Consider the following 27,729-nt stretch of genomic DNA (forward strand, 5'->3'; position numbering starts at 1 on the left):
GAAGAGGGAAATGTGGGCACAGACACACACAGAGGGAGGATGATGTGAAGATAGAGAAAGAAATTGGGGTTACACTGCTGCAAGCTAAAGAATGCCTGGGAAGCTGGAAGAGGCAGAGAAGGGTCCTTCCCTAGTGGCTTCAGAAGAAGCATGGCCCTGCCAATACCCTACTTTCAGACTTCTAGCCTCCAGAATGGTGAGACAATACATTTCTGTTGTTGAAGTCACCCAGTGTGTGGTACTTGTCAAGGCAGCCCTAGGAAACTAATTCATTTGTAACCCAAACACCCTAGCTAAAACAGGAAGTGAAACTTGCTGTTTCTCTTGTAAAGAATCATCTGCCTTTGCATCCAGGGCCTTAAAAGGAAAAGTAGAAAGGTTGAAAAGGAATAATTGCCACTGTCTTCTCCAATCCCATTAGGTGGAGTTACAAAACATGACTTGATTTCTAAAGAAAAGAACCAGAAGCCACAGCTCCAAATGAATGCCGAACCTTTCAAAATTGTTGCCTCGAGAACAGAAACACTTCTACAGATTGGTAAAATTTTTTTCTTTTGGTCAAAGTTGAGGTGTAACAATAAAGCAGAATTATTTTACTAGAGATTGTGGAATTATATATCGCAGATGTTAAATAACAGAAGGAACCTTAGTGAACAAATAAAGGAAATGAGGCCCAGAGAGGTTTGAAAATCCACCCAATACCTTGTATGTCTGATATGGTCGTATCAGGGCTAGAACTCAGTCAGATGAGAGCCTTAAGCTGCCTATAACTAAAGAAGATGCTCAGGTCTCATTTTAGCAAATGTCCCGGCAGAGCTTCTGCTTTGTGGAGCTATCAAAGAAGGTACTATGTCCTCCACTCCATATCACAGCCCCTTGTAGGCCTTCCCCTCAAAAAGGTGAAAAGAGAATCAGTATCATAATCTTACCCCAACAGTGGTTAAAGAATTTGTAAACTTCTTTGATAAGGAGGCCACTTCCTTGCACATTGCAGTAGTTAATCTGAAAGAAGAAAAAAAGAGATTTGGGTATTTTTAATAAAGAAAAATAATTGGATTGTTAATACAATTATTGATATTAATACAGTATTCCCTTTAAAAGAAGGGCACTCAAGTTTGAAGATGCTCTGTAGAAATATTTTCCTCAGTATTCTTCCATGATTCACAATCACAGTTTAATCTAATTCTCACCCTACCTCTTTATCGAAGCAAAAGCATATGCAGGAAAATACCAGGCTTGAGCTCCACAAGGGGTATAAAACTCTTGCCAAGGGACTTTTCTCCAGCATTGTTCATTTGAAAATAATAATGAACATTCACTGAGATACTATGTTAAATACTTTTATCTGCATAATCACATTTAATCTGCATAATGACCTGATTAGGGTCCATTATTATTCCCATTTTATAGATGAAGAAATTCAAACTCAGATGTCTCTTCATATCTTGATTATGGGTTTTTTTTTTTTTTTTCGGTACGCGGGCCTCTCACTGTTGTGGCCTCTCCCGTTGCGGAGCACAGGCTCCAGACGCGCAGGCTCAGCGGCCATGGCTCACAGGCCCAGCTGCTCCGCGGCATGTGGGATCTTCCCGGACTGGGGCATGAACCCGTGTCCCCTGCACCGGCAGGCAGACTCTCAACCACTGCGCCAACAGGGAAGCCCTTGATTATGTTTTTATGAGATGCCTCAAAATAAAGATCCTGTAGAATATGTTTTTTAAGACTTACATCAAATACATCAAAACTTTACCCCAATGTTTATTCCAGCCATCACACCTAGGACTTTACCCCAAGAAAATAATGCAAGATAGATACAAATATTTAACAAAGCAATGTTTGTCATAACATTATAGATGATGACAAAAGCTGAAAACAATCTACCTAACAATGGTGCATTTTGCCTGATTTTTTTAAACAATAAGTATGTAAGACTTTTATGAAGTGATTAAAATGCTATTAGCAAAACAATAACTCCAAGTTAAGAATCTTACATGTTAAAAGATCTAGTGATGTCAGTAGAGGCAAGTTTTGTTCTGATAAATAGGGGTTCTGTCTAAGCTATGTATTCAGGTTTGTTGAGCTATATCCATCTATCCCTCCTTCCACTCATCTATCCATCCAACTACTCATCCATCCACCCAACCATCCAAAACTTATCTGCAGGAAGGGTCAGGAGTAAGGCCAAGAGATAGCAAAGAGCAGTTCTGCCTATGTTCTTGGGCAGGTGGGTGGAAAGGCACTTACTGTACAGACATATATGAGGCCTTATTACATTTTGCTTGGAGTAGCTTGGTAAGGTTGGGACAATCAGGGGCTGAGAATCAGACAGGAGCTAAGGGTAAGGTTCTGCTTTCCATACTCAGAAACTTCTGACTTCAGCCCTCCTCTTTCCAATCAGCATGCTAATATAAAACAGTACTCAGATGTTTTCCTCAATACTTGAAACTTTTCCTATGTCGCCCTTTCCTCTTCCTTCTTTACGTCGAGACAAGTACATATTCTTTGCAGGCATTTTAAGGGCAGGATTGTGCAGTGCTTATAATATCTTGGATTTTCACATGTTTAGATAGGAAAATCTACACTAGATCACAAATCTGTACAAGTGAGGAAAAATGCCATCAGAGACACTAATAATGACTTTTTGGAAGGTCCTTCCACCAAAAATTTGCTCCCCAACCTACAATGCCAAATGTAGTAGTAAGTGAAGACTAGTTAGCTAGCAAGTGAGTGAATGTGTTGAGATGTATGTGTGTGTGTGTGTGTGTGTGTGTGTCTGTGTGTGTGTACCCATATATTTTTAGGAGGCTCTTATTTGGGTTCCTGTGTCTATATAATAATGAGAGGGCGTTTGGACCTGTGCTGATTTTCTATACCATAGCTTACAGTCATATGTGTAAAAGTTAATGGCTTATTCTTCAGCTCCATAATCAATTATTTTAATGAACGCTCCATACCAGCTATTTTCATGTGTATAACATTATATATATATACACGTTTTTATTTCACTAAACTAATAATAGTAGCTTACTGAAGAATAAACATATGATAGCAAATATGCACGCAAAAGCAATCCACAGTGAACTGGCTTACGTTAGTGACCATCATTGCCAGAATTCAGCACATGCAGAGCTTGTGTAAGTCCCTCGGAACAGTGGGGGTGTGTTTGCATATTTCTGTGAAACTAGTTGAGAAGGTCCATTAAGGTGTCTTTTATCTGTGTGGCATGTTGAAAATGTAATTATATTCAAAGGTCTGTACTTTCAAGATTCTGATCTATTAAAAGAAACACTTAGCTCTGAATGATGTAGGGTGTCTTCCCTTAAATCTCTTCATAAATAATTCCTGGAATGTCTAGCTGATTATTACTGTTCTCGCTAACTTGGCTCATTTCTTAAGAGAGTCCTTAATTCTTAAGATGACCACAGAACAATGGAATTAGTTGACATAAAATCTGAATCTTTAGTAGCTGAGGGTGTACGCGTGTGTGTGCGTGTGTGTGTGCATTTGAATGGCACGTATACATAAAATTGGAAAAATAAGAATTAAAGGTAACATTTACTTTATCAGAACTTTTGCTTGGTCGTGAGCTGGTTTTTCCTCTTCTTGTCCATGAAGAATTAATTCTGCTACTTTATGAAGCTGCTCAATACAGCGAGCTGTTACTTCTGCCAGGCTTTCGATGGACTGCATGTATGCTTCCTGAAAGCAAAAAGTACAAGTTAGAAAATTATTCATTGAGAAGATGCTTTCTAAAAAACTCCTGTGACATTAAAACAATTACATAATTCCTGGAAAAAATCCCCCAAAACAAATATGACCTGAAAAAATTTACCCAAAGATTAATGGGTGTACCTAAGACTTTTCTAAGTGGAAATACTACCATAAAACAGAAGTGTCACCAGGTCCCAGGGACATAACAAGCCTTCTTCACAGCTGGGTCCCCAGTTCTCAGAGCAGTGCTGGGCACACAACAGACATGAAAGCGTGTGGAAGGGTGGCTGAATTGAACAGACCTCAGTGGACATTTTTCTTTAGAGCGATCTAATTTGAAATTTTCTTTCTCTAAAATTAAAATTCAACGTCAAATGAAGTTATTACAAACTCATTTGTGAACATAGGCAGATTATAAATTATGCACATATAAATTTATTAAACTACAGAATAAAAACTGTGGCAATGAAATTCTTTTTTGGAAAAAGCTTCAATTACCTCATTAGTTATGGGGCATAAGGACATGTTATGGTTACAAATTTGATATGATGGAATTTTACCCTAAAGATAAATCAACTATGTTCTTAAATATCTTTTTTCCTTTAAATTATAACTGTAACGCTATGGAGGAAAGCTACAATATCTATGCTAAATCATGAAATGTCCTGGTATAGAGAAATTTTAGTGTTTATTACATTAATACTCATATTTCTATAGTGTGGAATAGGGTATAAATGAAAATGAAATGGCTTTGCCTCACTTAAAATTAGGCTGCTAATAAAATGAACATAATATTACTGCTCTTTAGGCGGATGATCTGTAATGCGTTTACCTCGACTGTCTTAGTTTTCCTTTCTTCCTTCTTGTCTTCTTCGGGGTTGTCAGGTTTCTCTTCCTTTTCTTCCTTCTCTGTTTTGTCCTCTGACTCTTCGGCCACGTCTACTGGCACCACAGTTTGATCCTCTTCCACCCAGTCATGAGCTTTTTTCATGGCCTGCAAAGGCCCCCAACCAAAGCAATACGTTTATTGTACAAATATGGAGACACAAAAGCCAATCCCACGACTTGGATCAAACCCTAAACCGCCAAGGGTGGTTCTTTGTACGTTTAAAGAGTGATGGGGCAATTCCTCAACTTCCTTAAAAACACCTTGTTGTTGCTTTCTGGTAAAAAACACAGTAAGAAAAAGGGACAGAGTAGAAAGAATGTATGGAGAGAAAACTGCAGGGCCTGAGGAATTTTTGGAAAGCATTCTAAAATGATACTCAGGGCTTCCCTGGTGGCGCAGTGGTTAAGAATCCGCCTGCCAATGCAGGGAACACGGGTTCGAGCCCTGGTCCGGGAAGATCCCACATGCCACAGAGCAACTAAGCCCGCGCGCCACAACTACTGAGCCTGAGCTCTAGAGCCCACGAGCCACGATACTGAGCCCGTGTGCCACAACTACTGAAGCCTGCGCGCCTAGAGCCTGTGTTCTGCAACAAGAGAAGCCACCGCAATGAGAAGCCCTCTCACCGCAACAAAGAGTAGCCCCCACTCACTGCAACTAGAGAAACCCTGTGCACAGCAACAGAAGACCCAATGCGGCCAAAAAATAAATAAATAAAATCTTAAAATAAAAATAAGATGATACTCAGATAGGAATAAAAATGACCGTCACTTTGGAAAAGCCATAATATATTTTTCACTTTTTGTGACCAACTGTAAAATTTCATATATATATATATGAAATTTAGCCAGGGTCATTGCTAAAGCAAATTTCCTCATCTGCTATGTCTCATGAAGCCCTTAATATTTCATGAACCTAATAATGTATCGCACCGGAAGATGAAGGATGGCTCTGCTCCTCTCCAGCCATGCCAGAACCTCGCAGGGCGGGGTCGGCGGGTGGGAACAAGAGAAGAACTGTGATGAATTTCACTTCACATGAGTGCTGTTTGAGCAACTTGTGGCCTTAAAAGTTTTTGAACAAGCAGACACCACCTTCCCTATCTGTTACTCCCTGAATTTTGAAAGGGCAGACTTACCAGCTTTTATATTATAGTTTAAGCTGTTTGCTTAAGTTGCATCTGAGCTTATGCAAAACTTACTTCTCATTTGAAAGCTTGCATGTCAAAGTTTAATGTGTCATGGTGTTGATGGCAAGTTAATGGGGAGAAGATTAGGGGAGACAAAACCTAACAAACCATGCTTGGTGTGTCCTCTTTTAGGGACAAAGGTTTACCTATGTAAATAAGCCAGTGAGACCTCGGAGGCACCACACACACTCTCTGAGCTGCGGCAGGTGCTGTGTGGAGATGAACGAGGCAATTTCCCTGCTGTGTTCAAGTCACTGACCTGCCAGAATCAGTGACCTCTATCAGAGATAAAGAAATTGCTCATCTCTCCACCTCACTGCCTCAGTCTGCCCTTTCCTCACCCACCTTGATGAGTGAGGACCTGTGTCAACCACCGATCGCTAAAGAGAAGAAAGAGAGCGGGTGGTGGTGGGATGAACTGGGAGACTGGGATTGACATGTATACACTGATGTGTATAAAATGGAGGACTAATAAGAACCTGCTGTATAAAAAAATAAATAAAATAAATTCAAAAAAAAAAGAGAAGAAAGAGAGAATGGGAAAAATGACAGTTTTAAGTAATTAATGATCAGTGACCTCATTAAGAAATGCCATCGCAAGACCTTGTAGGAACTTGCAAAACATCCAGTGTTACTCTCAGAGGAAGCCAGACAGTGAAAGCTCAGATGGTCTTAGACACGACGAAGCACCGGCTTTCCCGTGGGAGGGGTTGTGTGAGTGGCCTGGCTCTGGCAGATGTGCTTTCTCTGCCTAATGCTGGCATGTCACTTTCGAGGGGAGGGGAGATGGAATTTGAAAAAGCCCTTTGGTGATTCTGCACCTTCTTTCCTCCTCTAGGCTGAGGGTAACCACTGATCTGATCTAAGACCCTATTTTAAGGAGAAATGACTTGTTCAAGGTCATTACAAGGTAATTACCAGTGAAACTGCAACTAAAATGCAGGTCTCGCGACACAGCCTAGCAGGTTCTCCGCAGCCACATTTCATGATGTTGCCTCCTCGAATCTTAATTACTGACCTGGGACTCCCCTCCCGCTATGTGCCATTGGGACTTGGGGTTTTTCTATTTCAGGTGGATTTCTGGATTTTACAACCGAGACCTTTAAAAAAAAACAAAAAAAAACCAACGAGCAAAAACTGAGATTCATATGGTGCTGACCTTATTGAGTTTGTCAGGCGTGGCCGCAACATGCAATTCAAAGAGAAGCTCTGTAAGCATGCTAGCAAATTCTTCTCCCTCTTCTTCTATCCCTGGAAATAGAAAATGACAGAAGTAAGAAGCATGATTTATTTTTCATCCTTCAGAATGTGGCAGCTCCCCCAACCTTACAGCCCACAGTCAGAGTATAAGTGGGGGCAGCAGCAGCCCGCCCTCCAGCCGCTGGGCAAAGACGAGCTGTGCCCATGTATGAGCACAGAGGCGAGGCAGCAGGCTGCAGCTGGGCGAGGGGCTGGTGGAGCCTTGCTGCTCGCAGCTCTAGCTGGGGCACCCGGGCTGGCCCGAAGGGCACATGAGGGCAGGGAGGGACCTACTGGTCTTGTTCACAGCTGTAGGTGGTCAGTAGCTGTTTGCTAAATGACTCAATGAACAAATGAATGACCCTTCTCAGGCTTGAGAGCCCTGGGACAACGCTGTGTTTATGACTTACAGTACTGTTATGCTTAGCATTGCAACCCTTAATGATACTCAGGGTACCCTTTTAGGTCCACAGAGCCACAGTACTGAGTAAGCAGAATTTTGTAACCACTAGAGTTTTATATAAACTATATTGTTAAGTGTTACAAAGATATAAACATAGGGAGATTAAAAATATTTGAGAGTAATCAACACTAAATTAGGATACACGTACTCTCTGTAGCTCCAGCTTTTAAATGTGCATTCATTCTATAGGACAGAGAAATACACCAATAACTTGTAGCAAATGTTTTAGGAAAATCATCACAGAGAAAAATGGATGTAATAAAAAACAGATGTTAAAGAATGTTGCAACAAAGAATACCTATTACTACAATTCTTGGTCTGTATGTGTGGCCGAGAAGATCTTCACCAAGTCAATAAAAAGAGAAAATATCTTTTACAAATCTTTTCACAACAGTGGTAAACCAAATTAGAGACCCACGGCAGTGTGATAAAATTACACTCTGCTGGTAGGACAAACATGCAAATCATTAGCTAATGTTATTAAATGCAGAGGAGCCCAATATTAAATTTATCTAAAAATGACAGTTCATTACATTTTCTAAGACTACCAAATAAATTATTTAGGTGTTAGGGGGCTTTTAGGAATGCAAGCTTACAAGAAAAAATATGATGAGAATGCTGTGGTTTCTCCCAGAATTTTGCTCCTGGATTGTCTGCTCTCCCTCACTAATGAGGTTGCTCTCGACAGCTTTTAGTTAATCCCTCACCTTTCTGGAGTTGTAACACTCCATCATGTTGGATTGATTTAATGACAACCCTGCTATTCTTCTCTCCTATTCTTCTTTAGGTGTCTAAATGACATTTATTTATTAAATTAAGTTAATTAAAAGTAATTGTGTTTTGATAATCTGGAGCTGCCCTTTAGGAAAATGGACATATTATGGGAGGTAACAGGGTTCCATCGCTTAAAGAGAGATTAATCTACCATTTCTTTTTTTTTTTTTTTTTTGTGGTACGCGGGCCTCTCACTGTTGTGTCCTCTCCCGTTGCGGAGCACAGGCTCCGGACGCGCAGGCTCAGCGGCCATGGCTCACGGGCCCAGCCGCTCCGCGGCATGTGGGATCTTCCCGGACCGGGGCACGAACCCGTGTCCCCTGCATCGGCAGGCGGACTCTCAACCACTGTGCCACCAGGGAAGCCCAATCTACCATTTCTTAAGCATGCTGTTCAGGACTTCAATTTTTTTTTTTTTGGTCATATTAAAAAATCTCCATTTACTGAAGCTCTATATTAACACTGGAACATAACACATGTAGTAACATTTTCTATTTAACAGTATTGAATCAAGTTTTATCTCCAAGAAATTGCACTAGTTGGGGATGCCATACTGCATTCACTTACACTGGAAACAATATTTCTTTGATGTTAGGGAGAATTTGGGATCCTGTTTTTATCCGTTCTGAATGACACCCCCAGTAAGGCAAAGGTCTACCTCAGGCATCATAAACTGAAGAAAAATAGCCTGCATCTTTTTGGTGATTGTTACTCTGGAAAAGAGGCATCTACATTAGCTCATCTTGGGTTCAGAATACTAGCTGCATGACCTTTGACAGCTAGTATCTTAGTTTCTTCATTATTAAAGCAAAGACAAGATTGTCATCCTTTGTGACTTTGTAGAAACACACAAATGCTCAAAACCATTGTTCTCCATCCGTCTCTTTGATATTGACCTTTTCCTATGCTTCAGTGTAATTGATTCTTCTATTTTGATGCAGTGAGCATATCTCATTAAACTGAAGGCACACGAGGTCAGCATGCGGGGCTAAAGCGGGAGATAGTATTTAAAAGACAGTTTGCAAATGCTTAGAATAATTTTGCCCCGAGCATCTAGGCTGAAGCATTTGAGCTCTTGTGTTTGAGCTTTGATTAAAGATATGTAACACGTCTGGGCACAAAATGCTTCCAGAGAGTGATGTACATGCTATGCATGTACACTATCACAAGTACAATCGTAAATAAAAGTTGTAACTTATTGCATCTTTACTATTTTCCTGGAATTGTGTTAGCACTTTTAATAATAATAACAGCTAACACTTCGAGCAGCTCTGTGTGCCAGGCTCTGTAATATGTTTTTGCATATATTATCTAATTTGATCCTTACAATAGCCCTTAGGAATAGGTATCACTGTCTCCATTTTACAGGTAAGATACTGAATTTCAGAAAGGTTATATAACTTGTTCAAGGACAAATAGCAAGTAAGTAGTGAAAATGTTGCAAATAAGACCCTTCAGATGATCCCAGGAGAAGCCAGCCTTGTGTGTCCAAGGTTGCTTAAGTTTTCAGTGTAACCTACGTGAAACAACTGTCTAGTGCTTGGTGATGACATCAATCACTCTCCATGTACACAACAAATGCTTTACTATATTCTGCTCCTAAATGGACAACTTAATCATTAAGCACGTCCAACTTTGGGAACCTCTTTTCCTCTCTCAAGGAAGCCTTGCTTCTCACAAAATAGGTTCTAGTCTCCTTGGGGTCATGTCATCGTCTGGCTGGAAGAGCGTGTACCTGGCTCACTTTAGTGATTGACTAAATCAATCAAACCTGACAAATCACGCCTTGATGCACCCTGTGCCTTTGTATTTTTGGGGTGATGTGTAGGCCACTTACAAATACACCCTAACTCCTACCCACAGAAATTAAAAGGAAGAAGAAAAATATGAAAAGAAATCCATTGAAAGACCTGCCCACCATCAAGATCAACCACATTCAACAACTTCCACGTGCAGGTAAAAAATCAGACACTGGAGCATAAACTCTAGTCATCAGGGCCCTGTTGAGTGCACTGTGCTCTTTGTTCACTTGACCAGATGCATTTGCTGTGTGCCTGTGACATGACAGGGACACCAGAGAAATAAAGGTGCCTCACTCAGCAGTTCCCACCCAAAGGACAGGAGGACTATAGGTCAATGTGACCAGCTCCTGTAAAAAGAGCAGATGCACAGAGAATTTGGAAGTGAGCAGGAGAAGCACCTGAATTAAGTAATTCTCTCCTGTTCAAAGGGCTATGCTTATTAACAGCAGTTTCTAAGGACGGCACCAATCGTTTGTCTTGCTATTTAACTGGTTACTTTCCTTTACCTTGCACTTCTTGATTCTCTTCATTCTCTAATTCTTTGGCTGCAAAGATGTCTTTAATGGAAATTAGGTCATTTTTTAAGACTTCCAGCTTCTCTCCATCAAGTGATGCTAAAAATGACTGAACCTGAAAAAAAGAAATAGGTCAGCATAACTGTCATCTTTTCTTCTCATTAATGATGTTTACGTACAGCTGTGCCCAGTTCTCCCAGGTGATTCATGGTGTGGGAGGTAACACTGGGTTGAATGTTGGATTTAACTGCCTAGTAACTGTGCAACTTTGGGTAAGTTACATAAGCTCCTTGGGCTTCAGTTTTCCCATGTTTTTAAGTGAATATATTTGACAGATAACATTGTGTAAATTTAAGGTGTATAACATGTTAATTTGATACATGTGTATATTGTAATATGATTGCCACTGTAGCGATATTTAGCACCTCTATCACATTACATAATTATACTTTCTTTTTAGTGGTTGAGACAATTAAAATTGTAGTCTCTTAGCCAGTTTGATGATTATAGTACAATACTGTTGTCCGTATGCCTCATACTACACATTAGATCTCTATCGCTTATTTACTACTTTTGCAAGTTTGTACAGACAGCTGGAGATAAAGGGAAGAGAGCAGGCAGGAGGGTGATATGAAAATTTGAGGAGTCTGAGAATTCTAAGTGGAAACCTGGCCTTCCAGGCCATTATGAAAGTACATTTGTCAAGGAAGGATGACAGAATATGTTTTCTTTAACAGTTTGTTTCCAAAACTCTTTAACTTTGAAATAGTTGGTATGTGCAGGGTTGCCAGATAAAATATAGGATGTCTGACTGAATTTGAATTCCAGATAAACAATGAGCGTTTTCTTGGTATAAGTGTGTATCTCAAATATTGCACAGGACATATTTATACTAAGAAAGTATTCATTGTTTATCTAAAGTTAAAATTTTATTAGTCATCCAGTATTTTTATTTGCTAAATCTGACAACTGCAGTAGGGTCTCCATTTGTATTCTTGCCAGGAGCCTGTGACTATTAGGATGGGACTAGTAGAGCCATAAGATGGACAGAGCCCGGCTTCTGGATCCCTAAATGCTGGCAAGCTGCCTGCTGACCAGACACTCATATCTTGGGCTGTCACAGGAGTGAGGAGAACTCTTACTGTTTTTGACCCATATATTTTTAGGACTATTTATTATAACACCCAGTAACTATTATTACTAAGCCAAGAAAAAGTTCTGCATTTCTCACTATGAAAACTACGAAAATCTCCAGGCTGAGGAAAGAAAGCAGAGCTTGTGGGAGCAGTATGCCAACAGAGGGAAACGCCCCCCTCCAGGGACCAAACTGCCTTCCTGGCAACATCAGTCCTTTGGGGCTCTTTTCTAGAGGCCTGGGGCTGTTTTACAGCTAGACCTGCATTGGAACCAGCCAGAGTGGAATGTATCTCTACCACCGTGATAGATTCAAGGGGCCATGCTCCCCTGTAATGTTTTCAACAATAATAACATGTATATATAAGAATGCAGATAAAAATAAAATGTCATCAACATTATATACGCATCTACACGTGTATGTAAAAATGGCAGCTAACGTTTATTGACTGCTTATTAGGTATTAGGCATGCTGCAACTAGCTTCACATGGATCATCTCATTTAATTCTTTTAATAATTTTACGAAGTTGGTTATCATTCCCATTTCATCGGTAAGGAGATTGAGGTAAGACAGGTCCAAAACCATACAGCTACTGAGTGGCATTTGATCACATAATGTCTGACCCCAAACCCTGCTTTTGTAGGGAAAGGTTTGTTTTTTAGTGGAAAACTACATTTTCCAGATCACACTTTACCAGATTATTGGATTCTGATTCCATGGGAGTAATTTTATAACTCCGTAAAATGTAGATAGCTGATAGCAGTGCAAAACAATAACGAATTTTGCCCAGTGGAGGGACAACCTCTCCTTCTATGGAAAAACCAGGTTTGTGTCCATTTGTACGTTCATTTCAAAATTGCTTTATTTCATATGAATTTGTGCTTCTTTGGCTTTTCCTTCGAACCGGTTATAACATCTGTCTGGTTCTTTCATTTAATTAATGAGGTAAGTAAATTCTTTGATTTGTGTTCACTTGGTATCTGCATGAGTCATGATTTTGCTTTAAAAAAATGATCCGTTAACAGTTTAACCACAAGACTGTCAGTGATGGCTGATGGATAACGAAAAAGGAAATAAACACAGAGTAACTTGTAATTCTGTAATCTTGTGTGCGTGTGTGTCCATCCTGTTTGGTTCTTGGTTACCTGTTATATGGCAGAGGTCCTCTTTCCCTGACTAGGTGGGCTTCAAGAATGTCTCAACCCCCCAAAGTCCAAATGTAAGAAGACAAGGCCAACAGAGAGTCAAAAATCACTGTTGGCTTCTAAGGCTTACTTCCAAGTTCAGCCTCCTGTCTGAGGACCTGCCTCTCCCCCAAGTAAATGTCACTGGGATGGCCCATGGCCCCTCCCAGGAAGTCCAGAGGGTACTGCCCTGTGGCCTTCACTGCAAAAACACCCCAGACTACAGTAAGCCTGACTCACAAAAAGAGCAGTATATTCAATTAAATGAGTCAATAGTTTTAAAGTGCTTAGATTAGTGATTATATAAATGACATATAAGTGTTTGTTAAATAAAAACACACACATTTGGGGACGGACACACACACACACACACACACACCCTTTTAAAGAAAAAGAAATCACCAACAACCCTGCTGACTTCCACTATTCATGTTTGTTTTCTTGGGATCAGACAGTGTGAATGTGCAGGGCTGTTAGGTAATTTCCCAGAGCTCTGTTCAGGAGCATCACTAAATAGAGCTTTAACGCCCAGTAAGATAATCCTGCCCTTTGTGGCCCAGGCATTCTAACACATGGGTGAATAAATAACTATATCACCCATGAAACTAAATATATTAGAACCCTGCAGTCTGGGAGAAATACCAGCTGCTTTGTCTCCGCTGGGTAGGAATGAAGACATGGCCTGGCAGGGCACCTCTGATCTGGGTACTACATCATCAAATGGAGGCACAGGCCAGGTGCTGACAGCCAGGGTTTGCAAGGCCTTTTGGGCCGTGAGTTGGGGGTGGTGATGACTCCTATCATGCTGGCCCTCCTAGGGCTGGTGAGGGGGAACAGCTAGGCACAGGATAGAGAGAAAATAATATGGAGCCTGAGGGGGGTCATCAGGCTGGACAGTATCTGTGACCTCAGCACAGTAATGAGGCTCTAGAAAGGAGGCTTTCTTTCGTGTTTAAGAAGACGTATTCACTCCAGGTGCTTCTAATGTAGTAGACAGTCCTCAGACCCCAAATGTGGGAGATGAGTACTGGGACCCTGTTTGTGTGTGTGCGTGTGTGTGTGTGTGTTTTTAATAATTTTTTTTTAACATTAAAAAAAAAAAAAAAGAAGACGTATTCATGAGCATGCTACTTCAAATGACCAGGACAGACATACCTTGCTTTCGCTTTCATTGGACAGAATTTCCAGGGCTTCCAGGTGTGACAAACCCTGATACTCATCAAACAGCATCCCGTAGTGTGCGGTCCTCTCGGCCGTGAGCTGCTGTGCCAGCCTCTGCTTCTCCTTCTCCTTGGCTTCCCGCAACATCTGCACAAATACACAGTGTTTGTATGCTAGGTGTATGCTTAAAAGCCGCATTTCCTGCGGAAGATGTTGGGGGAGATGAGCACTGACTTGGTACTTGTGAAGAGTAGGTTTTAGTCACTGTGGAATTTCTAAAAAAATGACTTTTTGCATTGATCTTACTCACAAGTTTTTACATAATATTCCACTTTGAACTTTTCATGTTCATATGTACACAGCAAAACAAAGCAAAAATTCTACACCCAGGAAGAGGATTGAAAAGAAGCAAAACAAAAGCTGAACAGTGGTTTCTACTGAAGTGTTTTCCATGTGTGTGATTAATCTTATTTTTAAAATGTCCAGATTTTCTATAATGAGCAAATTTTATTTACACTGGGAAAGTTGAATCTATTGTGACAGGGTTAATTGCAACTTGCGCACCTAGGCAGACTTCAAAGCAAAAATAAGCTGGTCTGATTTTATTTGAGTTATTTAAAAATTTTGTGTGTGTGGTTATTAAACATCTTTGATGAAAATGATTAATAAAATATAAACTCATAGTGTATTCCTCACCAGATACTTAATATTAATAAGAATGTTAGCTTATCAGTTCTTTGATAAGATTGGTTTCTAGAAATACTGTGAACTGAGTTCCTCTCCAGGTTGATCATTTTTCTCCAGTTATTTTTCTGCTGATTAAATAATAAGACAGTAAAATAAACGCAAGTCCACCAGTTACTCTTAATTTCCTGCCTTTGTTTTCTTCGATTCTAAGCATCTTTTATTTGATTCCTCATCACGGTGACTGTGGCATTTAGTTTATAGGGTTCTTTAATATCTGTGAAGAGCACCATAAATGCACTGGCCACCACAAGGTCACAAGGGGAAGATAATGAAAGAATAGATTTTGGTTTTTATTATGTGTCAATAAACAATCAGCTTCATTCTCCTTTTTGGTTCTTGAGGTTGTTAACCCCAAACCCACCAGGCTGCAGACAGAATTCTCCCTCCTGCCTGTCTTTAAGACTAAATAAGTATAAGATCTGAAAGTTTTCAAAACAGCCCCATCAAATCATCCCTGGGAATTGTTAACATTTACAATAAAACCCAGCTACTCACACGGATCTCACTGGCTTGGTGGTGGTGAAATAAAGTAACAAAGTGACACTGAAATTGCTTTCTTTCCTACACCAACTTCCATCTCTAAATTCTGATTCAGGTTAGAGGGACAAAGGGATGCAATAAAAGGTAAAGGGAAATTGTCACTTTGGAACGATGTGGATTCACCCAAGAAATGGAGAGTGAAATTAAAGTGGCCTAAAGAAGAATTAACTGGCTTTCGGGGTGCTGCTGCTACATTCCTTCTGGAGAAGAAAAGGAGATTGGTTTAAATAGCAGTGAGTGATTCTGGCGTGGAAGACTTTGGGACAGAAGGGCAGCTTTGGAAACTTACACCAGTGGGATCTGAGAATCACCCTGTCCCCACGTTATTCAAAGAGTAAGATAGAATGCATGAGAAACTTAGGGAGGGCATGCATGAACATTTCTGATGTCTAGAGTTATTTAGTGTGGATTAGGAAAAACGTAACAGATGTCCCTCTCTCAGTTGATGGCAGCTTCATCCTTGTAGCTGCTCAGGCAAAAACCCTGGAATCATCCGTGCCTCTTCCTTTTATGTCATACTCCATACTCAGTCCACCAGGAACTCTGGATTGACCTTCAAACTACACCCAGAACCAGCCTTCATCACCACCTTCATGGCTTCACACTGCTCTGAGCCACCATTATCCTTTGTTTAGATACCTGCAAACGCCTCCTGAGGAGGCTGTGAGAGGGGAGCATAAATGACCAAGAGCCCCGAGGGTGCGCTTTGAAACCCACTCTTCATTTTCACTGAGGTCATGCCTCTTACCACCTCCCCCTGCCAATCACTGGTGCAGCAGGGATGTTAGGGCAGACCTTCTCCTGAGAGACGGAAACTCCTCTGTCAGGGGACTTTGGCTGAAGGACTCTCCCATGGCTTTGCCAAACCTTTCTTAGACTGCACAGCAGTCTAGGATGATTGCACCCAGTTTCCTTTCTTGTTCCCCTCCATTGGGATCAGACTTGCATTGTGGTCTTATGGCTCTCCCCCAACTCCCACAATTTTCTCTCACATTGTCATTTCTACCAATAAAATCCTTGCACGTTTAAACTTACCTTGGCATCTGCTTCCAGGAGGATGTAGGCTGATACACACTCTAACTGGTCTCCCTGACCTTCACCCTCCCCCCAACCTAGTCTGTTTTCAACACCATAACTAGAGTGATACTTTTAAAATCAGATCTTGTCACTCCAAAACGTTGCAATGGTCTCCCCTTTTCACTAATAGTGAAGTCAAAGGTTCTTACAAACGCCCTCCACAATCTTCCATCACCTGCTCCCCACGACCACACTGGCCTCATCTTCAGCAACTCTCATCCTGGCTCACTCCTCTCCCACCACACAGCATCCTTACTCTTCCTTGTTCATACCAGACACTCCTGCCTCAGGGCCTTTGCACAAGCTGCTCTTTCTGCTTGAAATGCGCCTCACCCAGATTCTGCATAGTCAAGCCCTTCATCTCCTTCAAGTATTTGCTCAAACGTCATTCATCTATCTTCATGAAGTTCTCCCTCACAATCTGACTTAATACTTAACCTGCCCCTCACTCCCATATTCCTGATTACCCTCTTTCTGCTCTACTTTTTCTACTTTTTTGACAGCACTCATCATCTTCTAAAATATGAGATACTGTTTATTGTTTGTTTGTCCCTCCGCACTAGAGCAAATCTCCATAATGCAGGGATATTTACTCATTTTGACCACTGATGTATCTCAAGTGCTTAGAACGGTGCCTAGCACATAGTGGACATTCAGAATGCATTGTGGAGTGAATGACCGAATGAAAAATTACTGTTCGGAAGAAAGTTGAAGTGGGCAGTGGCCCCCCACATATTTTTCTCCCCTTTCTATGAGGCTGGAAGTAAAGGATTTTAAGATGGTGGAGCCACAAGATGTGGGCTGCCCACGAACGCTAACGCTATAGGAATGAAAGATAAAACTTCTTAATTTTAAGCCCCATTGATACTTGGGTTATTATTATTATTTTTGGTTTTGTTTTGTATTTGTACAACATCTAGTGTTAATGTCCTGATTAATACAAAATCTATTTTCTTCTTTAAGGATCAGGAGGGTGATGGTCTAGCTGATCCTGCCAGGTCCCTACCTGGGCTGTAATATCACAGTGGTTATATGTGGGTTATTCTGGAAGAGCCAAGAAGAAATAACCTAAAAATCAAACTTTTCAGGAGCTGCCACTCACCTGTTGCCAGTGATAGCTCCTTTGTGGCTTCCCAGCACTGAGCCATGGGAAGATGTGTTTGTCCTGCCTGTGAAATTTGTAAGATCCTGCATCTGCTGCTCCTGATTTTGATAAGACATAGAGAGACCTGGTGTATCAGACTCTTAAGGGGGAAGGGGAAAAGGGGCATGATTGACACTATGGGGTCTGAGCTGGTCATGTGTCAACTGAAAGAGCAAGTTCAGTATTAGAGTTTTGTATTTGGAAAATAAGATAAACATTATTTTTAATTTTACTGACTACTGTAAGTAAGCAAAACATAGATTAAATTCTTCATACCATATTTCTCAAGGAGGAACACTTTAGAGCTGGAAGTATGAGGGGAGAAGTCTAACCTTGCACATAGTAAGAGAAATATAAATTAAAATTCCAATGAGATACCATTTCTACCTATCATCTTGATACATAAAAAAGACAATGACAACAACTAACATTCTTGGGTGCTAACTCTGAGTCAGGTTCTATTCTAACTCATTTCATCCTCACAACAAAGCTATCAGTAGGTATTGATGTTCCCAGTGTACAGATGAGTACTCTGAGGCACAGAAGGGTTAAGTCGTCTGCTCAAGGTCATGTAGCTAGAACGTGGTAGAGCTGGAATATAATCGTAATATAGACTGAATGTTTGTGTCTCCCCAAAATTCTTATGTTGACACATAATCCCCAGTGTGATGATATTTGGAGGTGGGGTCTTTGGGAGGTGATTAGGTCATGAGGGTGGAACCCTTACGAACAGGATTCATGTCCTTATAAAAGAGACCCAGAGAGCTCCTTTGCCTTCTTCTACCATGAGAAGAAACTGTGTGAAAACGTCTGTCTATGAATCAGAAAGCAGGCCCTTACCAGACACTGAATCTGCTGCTATTCTGATCTTGAACTTCCCAGACTCCAGAAGTTTGAGAAATAACTGTTTGTTGTTTATAAGCTCCCCAGTCTGCAGTATTCTGTTATAGCAGCCCGAATGGACTAAGACAAATGGCATCAATGGAATCATCCTTAAGAAATTATTAAGTATAATTTGTACTTAATAAAGCAAGGTACAAAGGAGCATGGTTAGTATGCTAACATTTGGTTGAAAAAGTTTGTATGTATATATGTGCACATGTATATATATGTATATGTTTAGCTACATCTATTTATATAGTCATATCTATATCCATATCTATATCTATATCTAAATCTGTCTGTACAATGTCTCTGATAGAATCTGTAAGAAGTCGTTAACAATGGTTGTCTCCCATGATGTGTGGCTGGGGAAAGGGGTGTATTAGAAACTCAATTTTCACTCCTGATATTTTGTGTCATTTGAATTTGACATGTGCTTTAAAACATCTATTAAAAAAGGTAAATAAAAATGTATTCACTTTATTGACTGAAAGAACAAATCACAAAAGTACATAATCCCACCTGAGATAAGGAGACGGTTCTCTCCATGAGTGTCTTGGTCCGCTTAAAACCTGGGTCACTTTCTGCAAGGACATTCATAGTTTTCTTACCAATGAATTCCAGAGCATCAAGACCACCTGTTAAGACGCTTTTACCCTGCCAATGAGATAATTGCACACGATTAGGTTTTCATGTTTTGCTGTTCCTAGGCAGTCAGCACCTCCTAGACTGCACTATCTTCAAATATGAAAAGCAATATAAAGTCACAGTTTTTTCTCATCAGGAGATTTATCATCCATTTAATCCTATTTTCTTTTCCGTGGAAGAGCGTATGTCATATAACTTTGTAGGACATGCAATGTTATTAAATAAGGATGCTTAAGAAAACCAAAGCACATTAGGGATTAATTTTATTGGCTGTGTGTATGAATAGTTATGTCCCTAAGACAAAAAATTAATAGGTGACCCAATTGCTGTTTTTGTTTGAAAAAATTTTAACCCAAGTAACAGAATCATTTGGAGCAGTCTATAAAAATGCCAAATACTCTTGCCAGTTTAGGGAATTCTTTAATATAGGGCCCTAGAGTGTAGGACCCTCAGGCTGTTTCAGTGGCTCGTGCATACTTTCAGAAAGTAGCAATAACCGCCTATAATTAGTATTTTCATGAAATAAGACAGGTTGATTCCATGTGCTTCTGGCTTTAGAAATTGTTCTATTATGTAGTTAACCACTGCAAATTCCTTTGCCAGTCACTGTTTCTCTTTCTAAAAAAAAGAGTAAAACAACCAAGATTTACTCATATAAACTGTACATACAAACAGAACTGCTTACATTTCTTTGCAACATCTTCTTTGCCTATACCCCAACTATACAACTACAATTACAATATGTATATATCTGTGTTTTTTCTCACCTTACATGAGTTTGCATAGGTTATATTTTATTATTACATTATTCTTTTTTTTTTTTTTTTTTTTTTTTTTGTTCGCCGGCCTCTCACTTTTTTTGCCTCTCCCGTTGCAGAGCACAGGCTCCGGACGTGCAGGCTCAGCGGCCATGGCTCACGGGCCCAGCCGCTCCGTGGCATGTGGGATCCTCCCAGACCAGGGCACGAACCCGTGTCCCCTGCATGGGCAGGCGGACTCTCAACCACTGCGCCACCAGAGAAGCCCTACATTATTCTTTATATGCATTATCCATTTTCATAATTATCACTTCAACAGCAATATTTGATTTCACTGATTAATATGCTTTATCAGTCATCTCCATCTTGAACATTTAGACTGTTTTCCGATTTGGGAGCCAATCAATAATCACACTACAAAACAGATTATTATTTTTTTTTTTGGCGGTACGCGGGCCTCTCACTGTTGTGGCCTCTCCTGTTGCGGAGCACAAGCTCCGGACGCGCAGGCTCAGCCGCCATGGCTCACGGGCCCAGCCGCTCCGCAGCATGTGGGATCTTCCGGGACCGGGGCACGAACCCGCGTCCCCCACATCGGCAGGCGGACTCTCAGCCACTGCGCCACCAGGGAAGCCCCAAAATAGATTTTTAAATGCACATATTTTGGGAGGACTAGGGGATATCAGCAATTCACACTTTTGCATAATTTGATTTACTTTCTCCTAACATCCTGTGAGGGATTACTTCAGTAGAGAATAAGATGGGAGAAGGAAGGATGAAGGGACTTTGAGTAAGGGCAGACTTGGTGGGGGGATGTCTGGAGCTTGGGAAAAGGGAGAACCGGAAGGTTGGAGAGCACACAGAAAGGAATGTGAGGATGCTGAGAACAAACTCAGAGGGCCCTGCCTCGTAGCTCAGGGAAACCATGGATTTACTTCCTTTTTTTTTTTTCTTTTCTTTTTTCTTAGTTCCCTGACCAGGGATCAAACTCTCTTCCCTTGCGTTGGGGGCGTGCAGTCTTAGCCACTAGACCACCAGGGAAGTCCCCATGAATTCACTTCTTACGCCAGAGGTAATGAAAGCGCTCTGTCCCATCCCCAGCCCTACAACCCTCCCCGTACACCTGCCGTGGGCATACTGGACTTATACGGCTATCCGACTCCTAAAACATACTTGCTGACCCCCCTTCTCCCTGCTTAGTCTAGAGGACCTCAAGTATCAAGGAAAGGAACAGCCATTTCCTATTTCTGGCATACCCTGACCTGAAGTCTGGCTAAGACACCCCCATACGTGTGTCCACAGCCCCCTCTTCTTCCCATACAGCATTGCATTTGACAACTGTTAAGTTGCCTCCACCTTCCAGGATGTTATGCCCTCTTTCAGCTTATGCCCAGCATCTAGCATAGCTCTTGGGATATAATGAAAGCTAATTACCTTTTTTTTTTTAATGAATGAATGAATAAATTGGATGTGCGCCATATTTCTTAAAAAACTAGTTATTTGGTTTCACATAGCAGAAAGTAAATCTTTTCCTTCTGATCCTGAAGACCAGCTAACTGCCTTATCTCAGTTGGGGTGCATCCCCCTTTTTTCATTATTCATTAGTGTTTTGTTGTCAATAACAAGCTTCTTAAGCTTCTTTAAAAGGAAGGGGCCTGGGAAGGAGGGATGTGTATTAGGGCTATTCAAGGAAAGAGGAGAGTGGGAATTGGGAGGTAGGGATGGAGGAAGAATGTTGGTCTTAGTTATCTGGAAACACTTTAGTAACCTGTTGGGGAATGTTCCTGATTCTTTACTGGTATATATATATATATATATATATATATATACCTGAATCACTTTATAATTTTTCAAATTGAAGGTTAAGAAACATAGAGCATCTCAGAAAAACAGCTCTAAGAAAGAGCCCTCTCTCCCCGCAAGCAGAGGCTGTCCTTGCAGCCATTGGAAAGGACACTGTTATATCAGGCTGAAAAATGTTCCTTCTAAGCAGCTCCCTTCTTTTAAACATAAAATATATCTCAGTTTGTTCTTATCATTTTGGTTCCAAGGTCACGCCTACTCCGTGGGAGAAAGCATAACAAAATCATAATCCAAAGTTATGAGCAAGACCATCTTTTCTCTGATGTATCTAGGTCACTAGTAAATAGAAATATCAAAAAAAGGCACCGGCAGACCTCAGGGAAAACAGAGGAAGCAGCCAACGACTCACTGTGTTCTGAACCGCATTGGTGATGGCTGACAGCATGCCCCGAGACCCCGATGAAGGAGAAGTGGGCGGGCTTTCTGCAGGCCTCTGATCTGCGGCTGCAACTGCTACTAAAGAGAAAAACACCCTTTTAGAGTTCGTTTTGCTGATATGAACTTGGAACTCTATTTGTGCACGTGGTGTAATGCAGCCCAAGTCCAGGAAATCCCCAAATAAATGCGCCACTCACTTTGAGGGATTTCATTTGCAGTATCAGGTTGGGCCCCTTCGGAAGAGGCAGAATTCACACTATGAATCCGGAGGGTGGCCCCTGCTTTTTCCTTGACCGCTGTCAACCCATGACCTGTCAGGAAATAAAATATGGCTCATAGATACAACAGAAGCCCATGGTCTGCAGGTTCCACAGCCCATCTCCCAGAGCTCTTCTTGTAAGCTGTAGGTGTATATCCCGACTGTGAGAGAACATGGTGATTAACAGCACAGACTTTGCGAGCTCTCAGATGTGGGTTCCAGTTCGAGCTCAGTTTCACCATCACCCAGATGGGTGACTTCTGAGAAGCTACCACCTCTCTGTGACTCAATTTCTCCACTGTGTTGTTGTGAGGAGCAAATAAGTGCGTGTACAGGGCTCCCAGATGCTTTATTAGTCCCTCTTACTTCTCACACTATCTAACTAGCAACCTGGGGTTTCCAACCCAAGGTATTATCTGTGAATGGTATCCCCGTCTTACCCTCTTTCCTCTTTTCTAAGCTTCTCAAGGCAGGTACGTGTCATTCATTTTTTGATTCCTTGTAGGCCTATCCTATTGTAGGCACTCAATTACTACTTGTTGAATAGAAATCAGCTGAGCCTTAACAAAGTGTCAGTCATTCCTTTAGTATGGTCTGTATGTGTGAGAGCAGGGTCTGGAGATGACATGTCATGATCCAAAGGCAAGCCAGTGGGAAAACCAGAAAGGGCACTCAACAGCTCTGATAGTTATCTTAAGCAGTAACAGTCCAAACACAAGATGTAAGAATAGTCGGCCAGGATGAGGGGCACTGATTTTACTCTATCTGAGCCGGGACAATCCCTATAATTCCCTGGAGCCCAGCACAGTGTGCATTCAATATCAATAACTGTTTAGTGAATACAGAGCTGACCTTCTCATCCACTACCCCCGCCCTGCCACTGACACATACACACAAACAAACTTTGGCTTGACAGAGAAATAGCTTTGTCTACATTTTATTTTGGAGCCATGTTTTTCTCCTTAGAAAACTAATAGTCTAGTGATGTCCTAAGTGGCTGTTTGAATTCTTGGAGAAGCAGCCTGGGCTGCCATCATCACAGCACTCACCTCCCCCTTAGTGCTCGGGGAGAAAATGAAAGATTCACTCAGGACCCTAGGCAACCTCAGGTTGTTAAAACCCAAGGCAGCAGCAATATTAATATCTGGGGGAAAAAAGCCCAAGTCACAGCAGGATTTGAGAGCCAAAGAGAACCATCTAGTTGTAGAGGGCACCATTCAAATGACTGACCGTCCATCTCCTGAATAAGAGAAAGACATGGATGAACCCCAAACCCAAAGAGTCATATTTCATCAATCGTAAGCTTGCTTATCAGAGGGGTCTTAACTTAATCACGGCACCAAAATTTGCCAAACTGATAGAGGACTAATTATATCCAGTGGGAATCACCTGTTATTATACACTATCTAGAAAACACTGAAACTTAGGAAACAATATTTACAATGTTTACAACATTAATTACATACAGAAACATATGACTATATTCATGTGTAGATCATTAGATACAGTCCAAATTCATTACTGAGTTACTTTTTTTTTGTTTTTTGTTTGTTTGTTTTGTTTTGTTTTTTTGCGGTACGCGGGCCTCTCAGTGTTGTGGCCTCTCCCGTTGCAGAGCACAGGCTCCGGACGTGCAGGCTCAGCAGCCATGGCTCACGGGCCTAGCCGCTCCGTGGCAGGTGGGATCTTCCTGGACCGGGGCACGAACCCGTGTCCCCTGCATCGGCAGGCAGACTCTCAACCACTGCACCACCAGGGAAGCCTTATTGAGTTACTTTTAAAAAAAGATGCACTATAACTGCTAAAAGTAAGACTTGATTCTCTCTAGCTTCCAATTAATTCAAAGCATTTCAACGGAAACTCACTGGAGTTTCAGTAACACATGTAAATTATGGGATATAATTATCTAACTTTATTATATACTGAGCTCATATTCCTCGACATCCTTTAAAAGCACAAATATTTTCAAAAAGGAAATAATGTACATCCAAATCTCCATCCATGATTCTCATTTAGATTTCTGAGAGCTAAAATCAAGGGATAAATGAGTTTCAGAAGGCTGGTGGGCATCTGCTATATCTTCTTTGTGTAAACTGTACAAGAGAGATGATTCCATATCCTTCCCTGAGACCATTCAGGGTTTAATGAACTTCACTGTCATTACCTCCTCTTTCACCTTCTCCATCCCTTCGCAGGTTAGAGCCATGTCTGAATCTTTTCCCGGGGAAGAACAGCTTCTCACCATCTCAGCTTCTCACAAACGACTGTGGATATGTATGCACTACCTGCCTCTAGAAAAATCGCTTTGTTTCTGGAAGGAAATACCATTTTACGTGTATAATAAGTAGAATGTGTCTTTTTAACAGACATGACAATAGGCTGCTACTCCACCTACACACACACACACACACACACACACACACACACACACACATACACACACAAACATATACACACTATTGAGGTATCATGGATGTACAAGGATTTGCACATATTTAAGATTCCTCCAATTATATTTTCTAATTAACAGTTCTTTTTTTCTGAGTTCTTTTGTTAGTGAAAGTACATCTTTAACTACATTCTACTAGAAATATAAACCTATGGTTTTTCATAGCTAAGGTTTAGACTCTATGCCACACCCTACTTTGAAGAATAACTTCTAAAATTTTACTTAGTGTGACATCTAGTGCCCAGACAAGGAAGTAATAATACGGAGCCACTGTTGCCTTTTGACTGAGAGCGATTCATTCTCAGAGATACTGGTTTTGTTCTACCAATAACAGAGAAAAACAACCAATATGAATAGTACTACAGGGTGTAGTTCATGGATTCATTTCTTCACATGTCATCATGAACCCTAAGTATCCCCAAGAAATGAACCCATCCAAATTCTATCGTTCTAAAGACGGAATATCCTCTACTCTTTGACTTACTGCAGTAAAAAGGTGAGTACTGCAAAGAAAGTAAGATAATACATGCCGTGATACTGTATCATTTAAAAACAAATGTTAAATGATTGGCTGGTGTTTAATTTATCATCCATACTCTAGTGGAAAACACCCTAAACTTAGGAGTCAGGAGTCTTGTGGAGGAATTTTGGTTCCATCAGTTATTAGCCATGTGGTCTTGGTGACCTTTCTGAGTCTCTGCTGCTGTGTCTTCTCTGAAAGGAGGTTTATAACATCTACCTCCCAGGGTTTTATAAGGTCACTGAGAAGAAATATGTGAAACCTTTGGTACTGGTCAACATTATTGAGCACTTACTATGTCCCAGGCACTGGACTAAATATTTTCAGTGTAGTAAATTATCTTATTTAATCTTTTCATTATGAAGTAAGAGATACTATTATGCCCATTTCACGATTGAGAAAACTGAGACCTGGTGATGTGAAATTACTTGCTGAAGGTCCCCAAACCAATAAGTGGCAGAAGCAGGGTTTGAACCCCATATTTCTGACTCTAAAACTCACTTGCTCAATCACTATGTTATGTTAAGAAAGTCTTACATGCCGTTTGTAGTTGATTAAATGTCATTTTAGTCCCATTTCTATAACTCCTTGGAGATCAGATACTTAATCAGGAGCTTCTTCATCTTTAAAATATTGGTTTATGTTAAAATTAGCTTGAGTTACCTTACCTTGACCAAACAGCCAGGTGAAGGTCACCCCTGCAGTGAAACCTTCCTCTAACCCTGGCCCTCCCAGCTGTGCCTTGGGTTGGTACAGCTTAATGTTTTTAGGATCATCCCTGTGCTGTGCAGGCACGGATCCCAAGACACTGTGTGGTGCTGTCTTCTACCTCCAGTTTAATTTTTTCTCAAAAATTTTTTACCAACCTCTCTTCTTGTTGAGAAGATCAAACCCCATTGAAGGGAGGTCTCCCCTCTCTCTGGAGGATGAAAATAATCTGTTATTGGTGGGAGGGTCTCTCTGACCAAGTGGTAACTTAGGGGAGCAAGAGTAGTTCTACACAGCACCCTGGATGACTGGGTAGCCTTATGGGTACTTTCTGCTGGTCCCTTATGATAAAGGACCCCCCAGGAGGGCAGCAGCTAACTTGTTCAGAGGGTTCTCCCCTTTTAGATTGCTTTAATCTTTAATATAACGTTTCCTTCTTTTTCATTTCATTTCTTTCTTTTTCTTTTTAAAAGGTGGATACATAGAAAAGAAACTTAAAAAAAATCTCATTTCTCTATATGGTTGATTTCTAAAAATAAACATTTATTAGGTTAATCTATATCAAGGTACTGTGAGAGTTCATTATAACATTTTTGCAATTCTTCTGTAGGTCTGAATATTTTTCAAAATAAAACTTTTAATTAAAGTGATAAAAAATGTAAAATTAAATAAATAAGTAAAAATAAACATTTATAATGTTAGCAAAATCAGAGTATAGAAACATAGACAACAGAAGGTGGGCCAGCCTCTTTCTCCCTAAACAGCGCCTATTGACCTAACAGTCAATACAGTCTATGAGCTTACAGGGGCCTATGGAATGATTTAAGACCTGAAAAGAAGTATTGGTTCTAAAAGACAAAAAAGAAAATTTGTAAATTAGAAATTAAATAATATTTACTTAAATGTGTTCAAAAATGTAATACTTGGTCAACTGGTCAACTATAGTTCAAGTAAATTCAACTCTTCCACAGTTATATACAAATTACATATTTAATGAGGGATGTGGGTGCATTTTATTATATTTGTTGTGATATGAGAGGGACTTCCAAAAGGAGAGGGCTCTTAAAAGACTTAAAGGGGCCCTGCCTTCCTTCCAGTCCCACCCCCTACACCCCATTTCCTTCTAAGGATAACAAGTCTGATTTGTTTCTTGTTGATTCCTTTCAGGGAAAAGTTCTGAAAAGCACATCCCTACATATAAGTGTCTTGGACCCGGCTTCACCATATACAGTGGAGGTCTCAGCATGTGTAGGTGGTGGTGGAGGCTGTGTGTGCTGCCTGGGAGCCCAGTGCTCCTTCACCCCTGCTGACAGCTAGCTCTCAGCTAAACGCCTCCCTTTGAAATGCCCTTCACCAAAGGGAATTGGCTCCTTCAAGACTGTACTGTAATGACTGGTCAGTGGGGAAGTTGGTGATACAAAAGCCTGGTCCTGTGCCTTATGCCCTGGGACAGCTCTGAAGAGTCATCCCAACCCCCAAGCTCCCTGTGGGATGGGCTGTGGCCTCTGACGCAACTGCATTGCAGCCCAGTTCTTGCAAGGCTTGCTCCTGAGGGTCCTTCCTAATAAAACTCCAGGACACTCATCCCTGCCTCAGTTTCTCCCCGGGCATCCGACCTAGGACACTGATCTACCTCATTCTTTTTAATGGTTGCATAGAATCAGAATTCCACTGAATGGTTCTGTCATGTTTA

General features: G+C 40.9%; 1 protein-coding gene across 3 annotated transcripts in view; it reads right to left on the bottom strand.

The window, feature by feature from the left end:
* FAM114A1 (family with sequence similarity 114 member A1) overlaps positions 1 to 27,729 on the bottom strand; it is a 60,705-nt gene that overhangs the window by 6,293 nt on the left and 26,683 nt on the right. For 2 of the 3 annotated variants that reach the window (XM_027103161.1, XM_027103162.1), the window contains 9 exons: positions 22,298 to 22,411; positions 22,072 to 22,178; positions 18,976 to 19,110; positions 14,058 to 14,210; positions 10,574 to 10,697; positions 6,949 to 7,040; positions 4,544 to 4,705; positions 3,560 to 3,699; positions 930 to 1,002 (listed from right to left, as the gene is read on the bottom strand). In XM_027103161.1, the coding sequence (XP_026958962.1) occupies positions 930 to 1,002; positions 3,560 to 3,699; positions 4,544 to 4,705; positions 6,949 to 7,040; positions 10,574 to 10,697; positions 14,058 to 14,210; positions 18,976 to 19,110; positions 22,072 to 22,178; positions 22,298 to 22,411 (1,100 nt within the window). The remainder of the gene's footprint in view (positions 1 to 929; positions 1,003 to 3,559; positions 3,700 to 4,543; positions 4,706 to 6,948; positions 7,041 to 10,573; positions 10,698 to 14,057; positions 14,211 to 18,975; positions 19,111 to 22,071; positions 22,179 to 22,297; positions 22,412 to 27,729) is intronic. The other variant, XM_027103160.1, reaches the window with a different exon arrangement.

The sequence above is a fragment of the Aethalodelphis obliquidens genome, unplaced genomic scaffold (assembly GCF_003676395.1).
Source record: "Aethalodelphis obliquidens isolate GAN/ISIS:26980383/991018 unplaced genomic scaffold, ASM367639v1 scaffold6, whole genome shotgun sequence".
Classification (NCBI taxonomy): domain Eukaryota; kingdom Metazoa; phylum Chordata; class Mammalia; order Artiodactyla; family Delphinidae; genus Aethalodelphis; species Aethalodelphis obliquidens.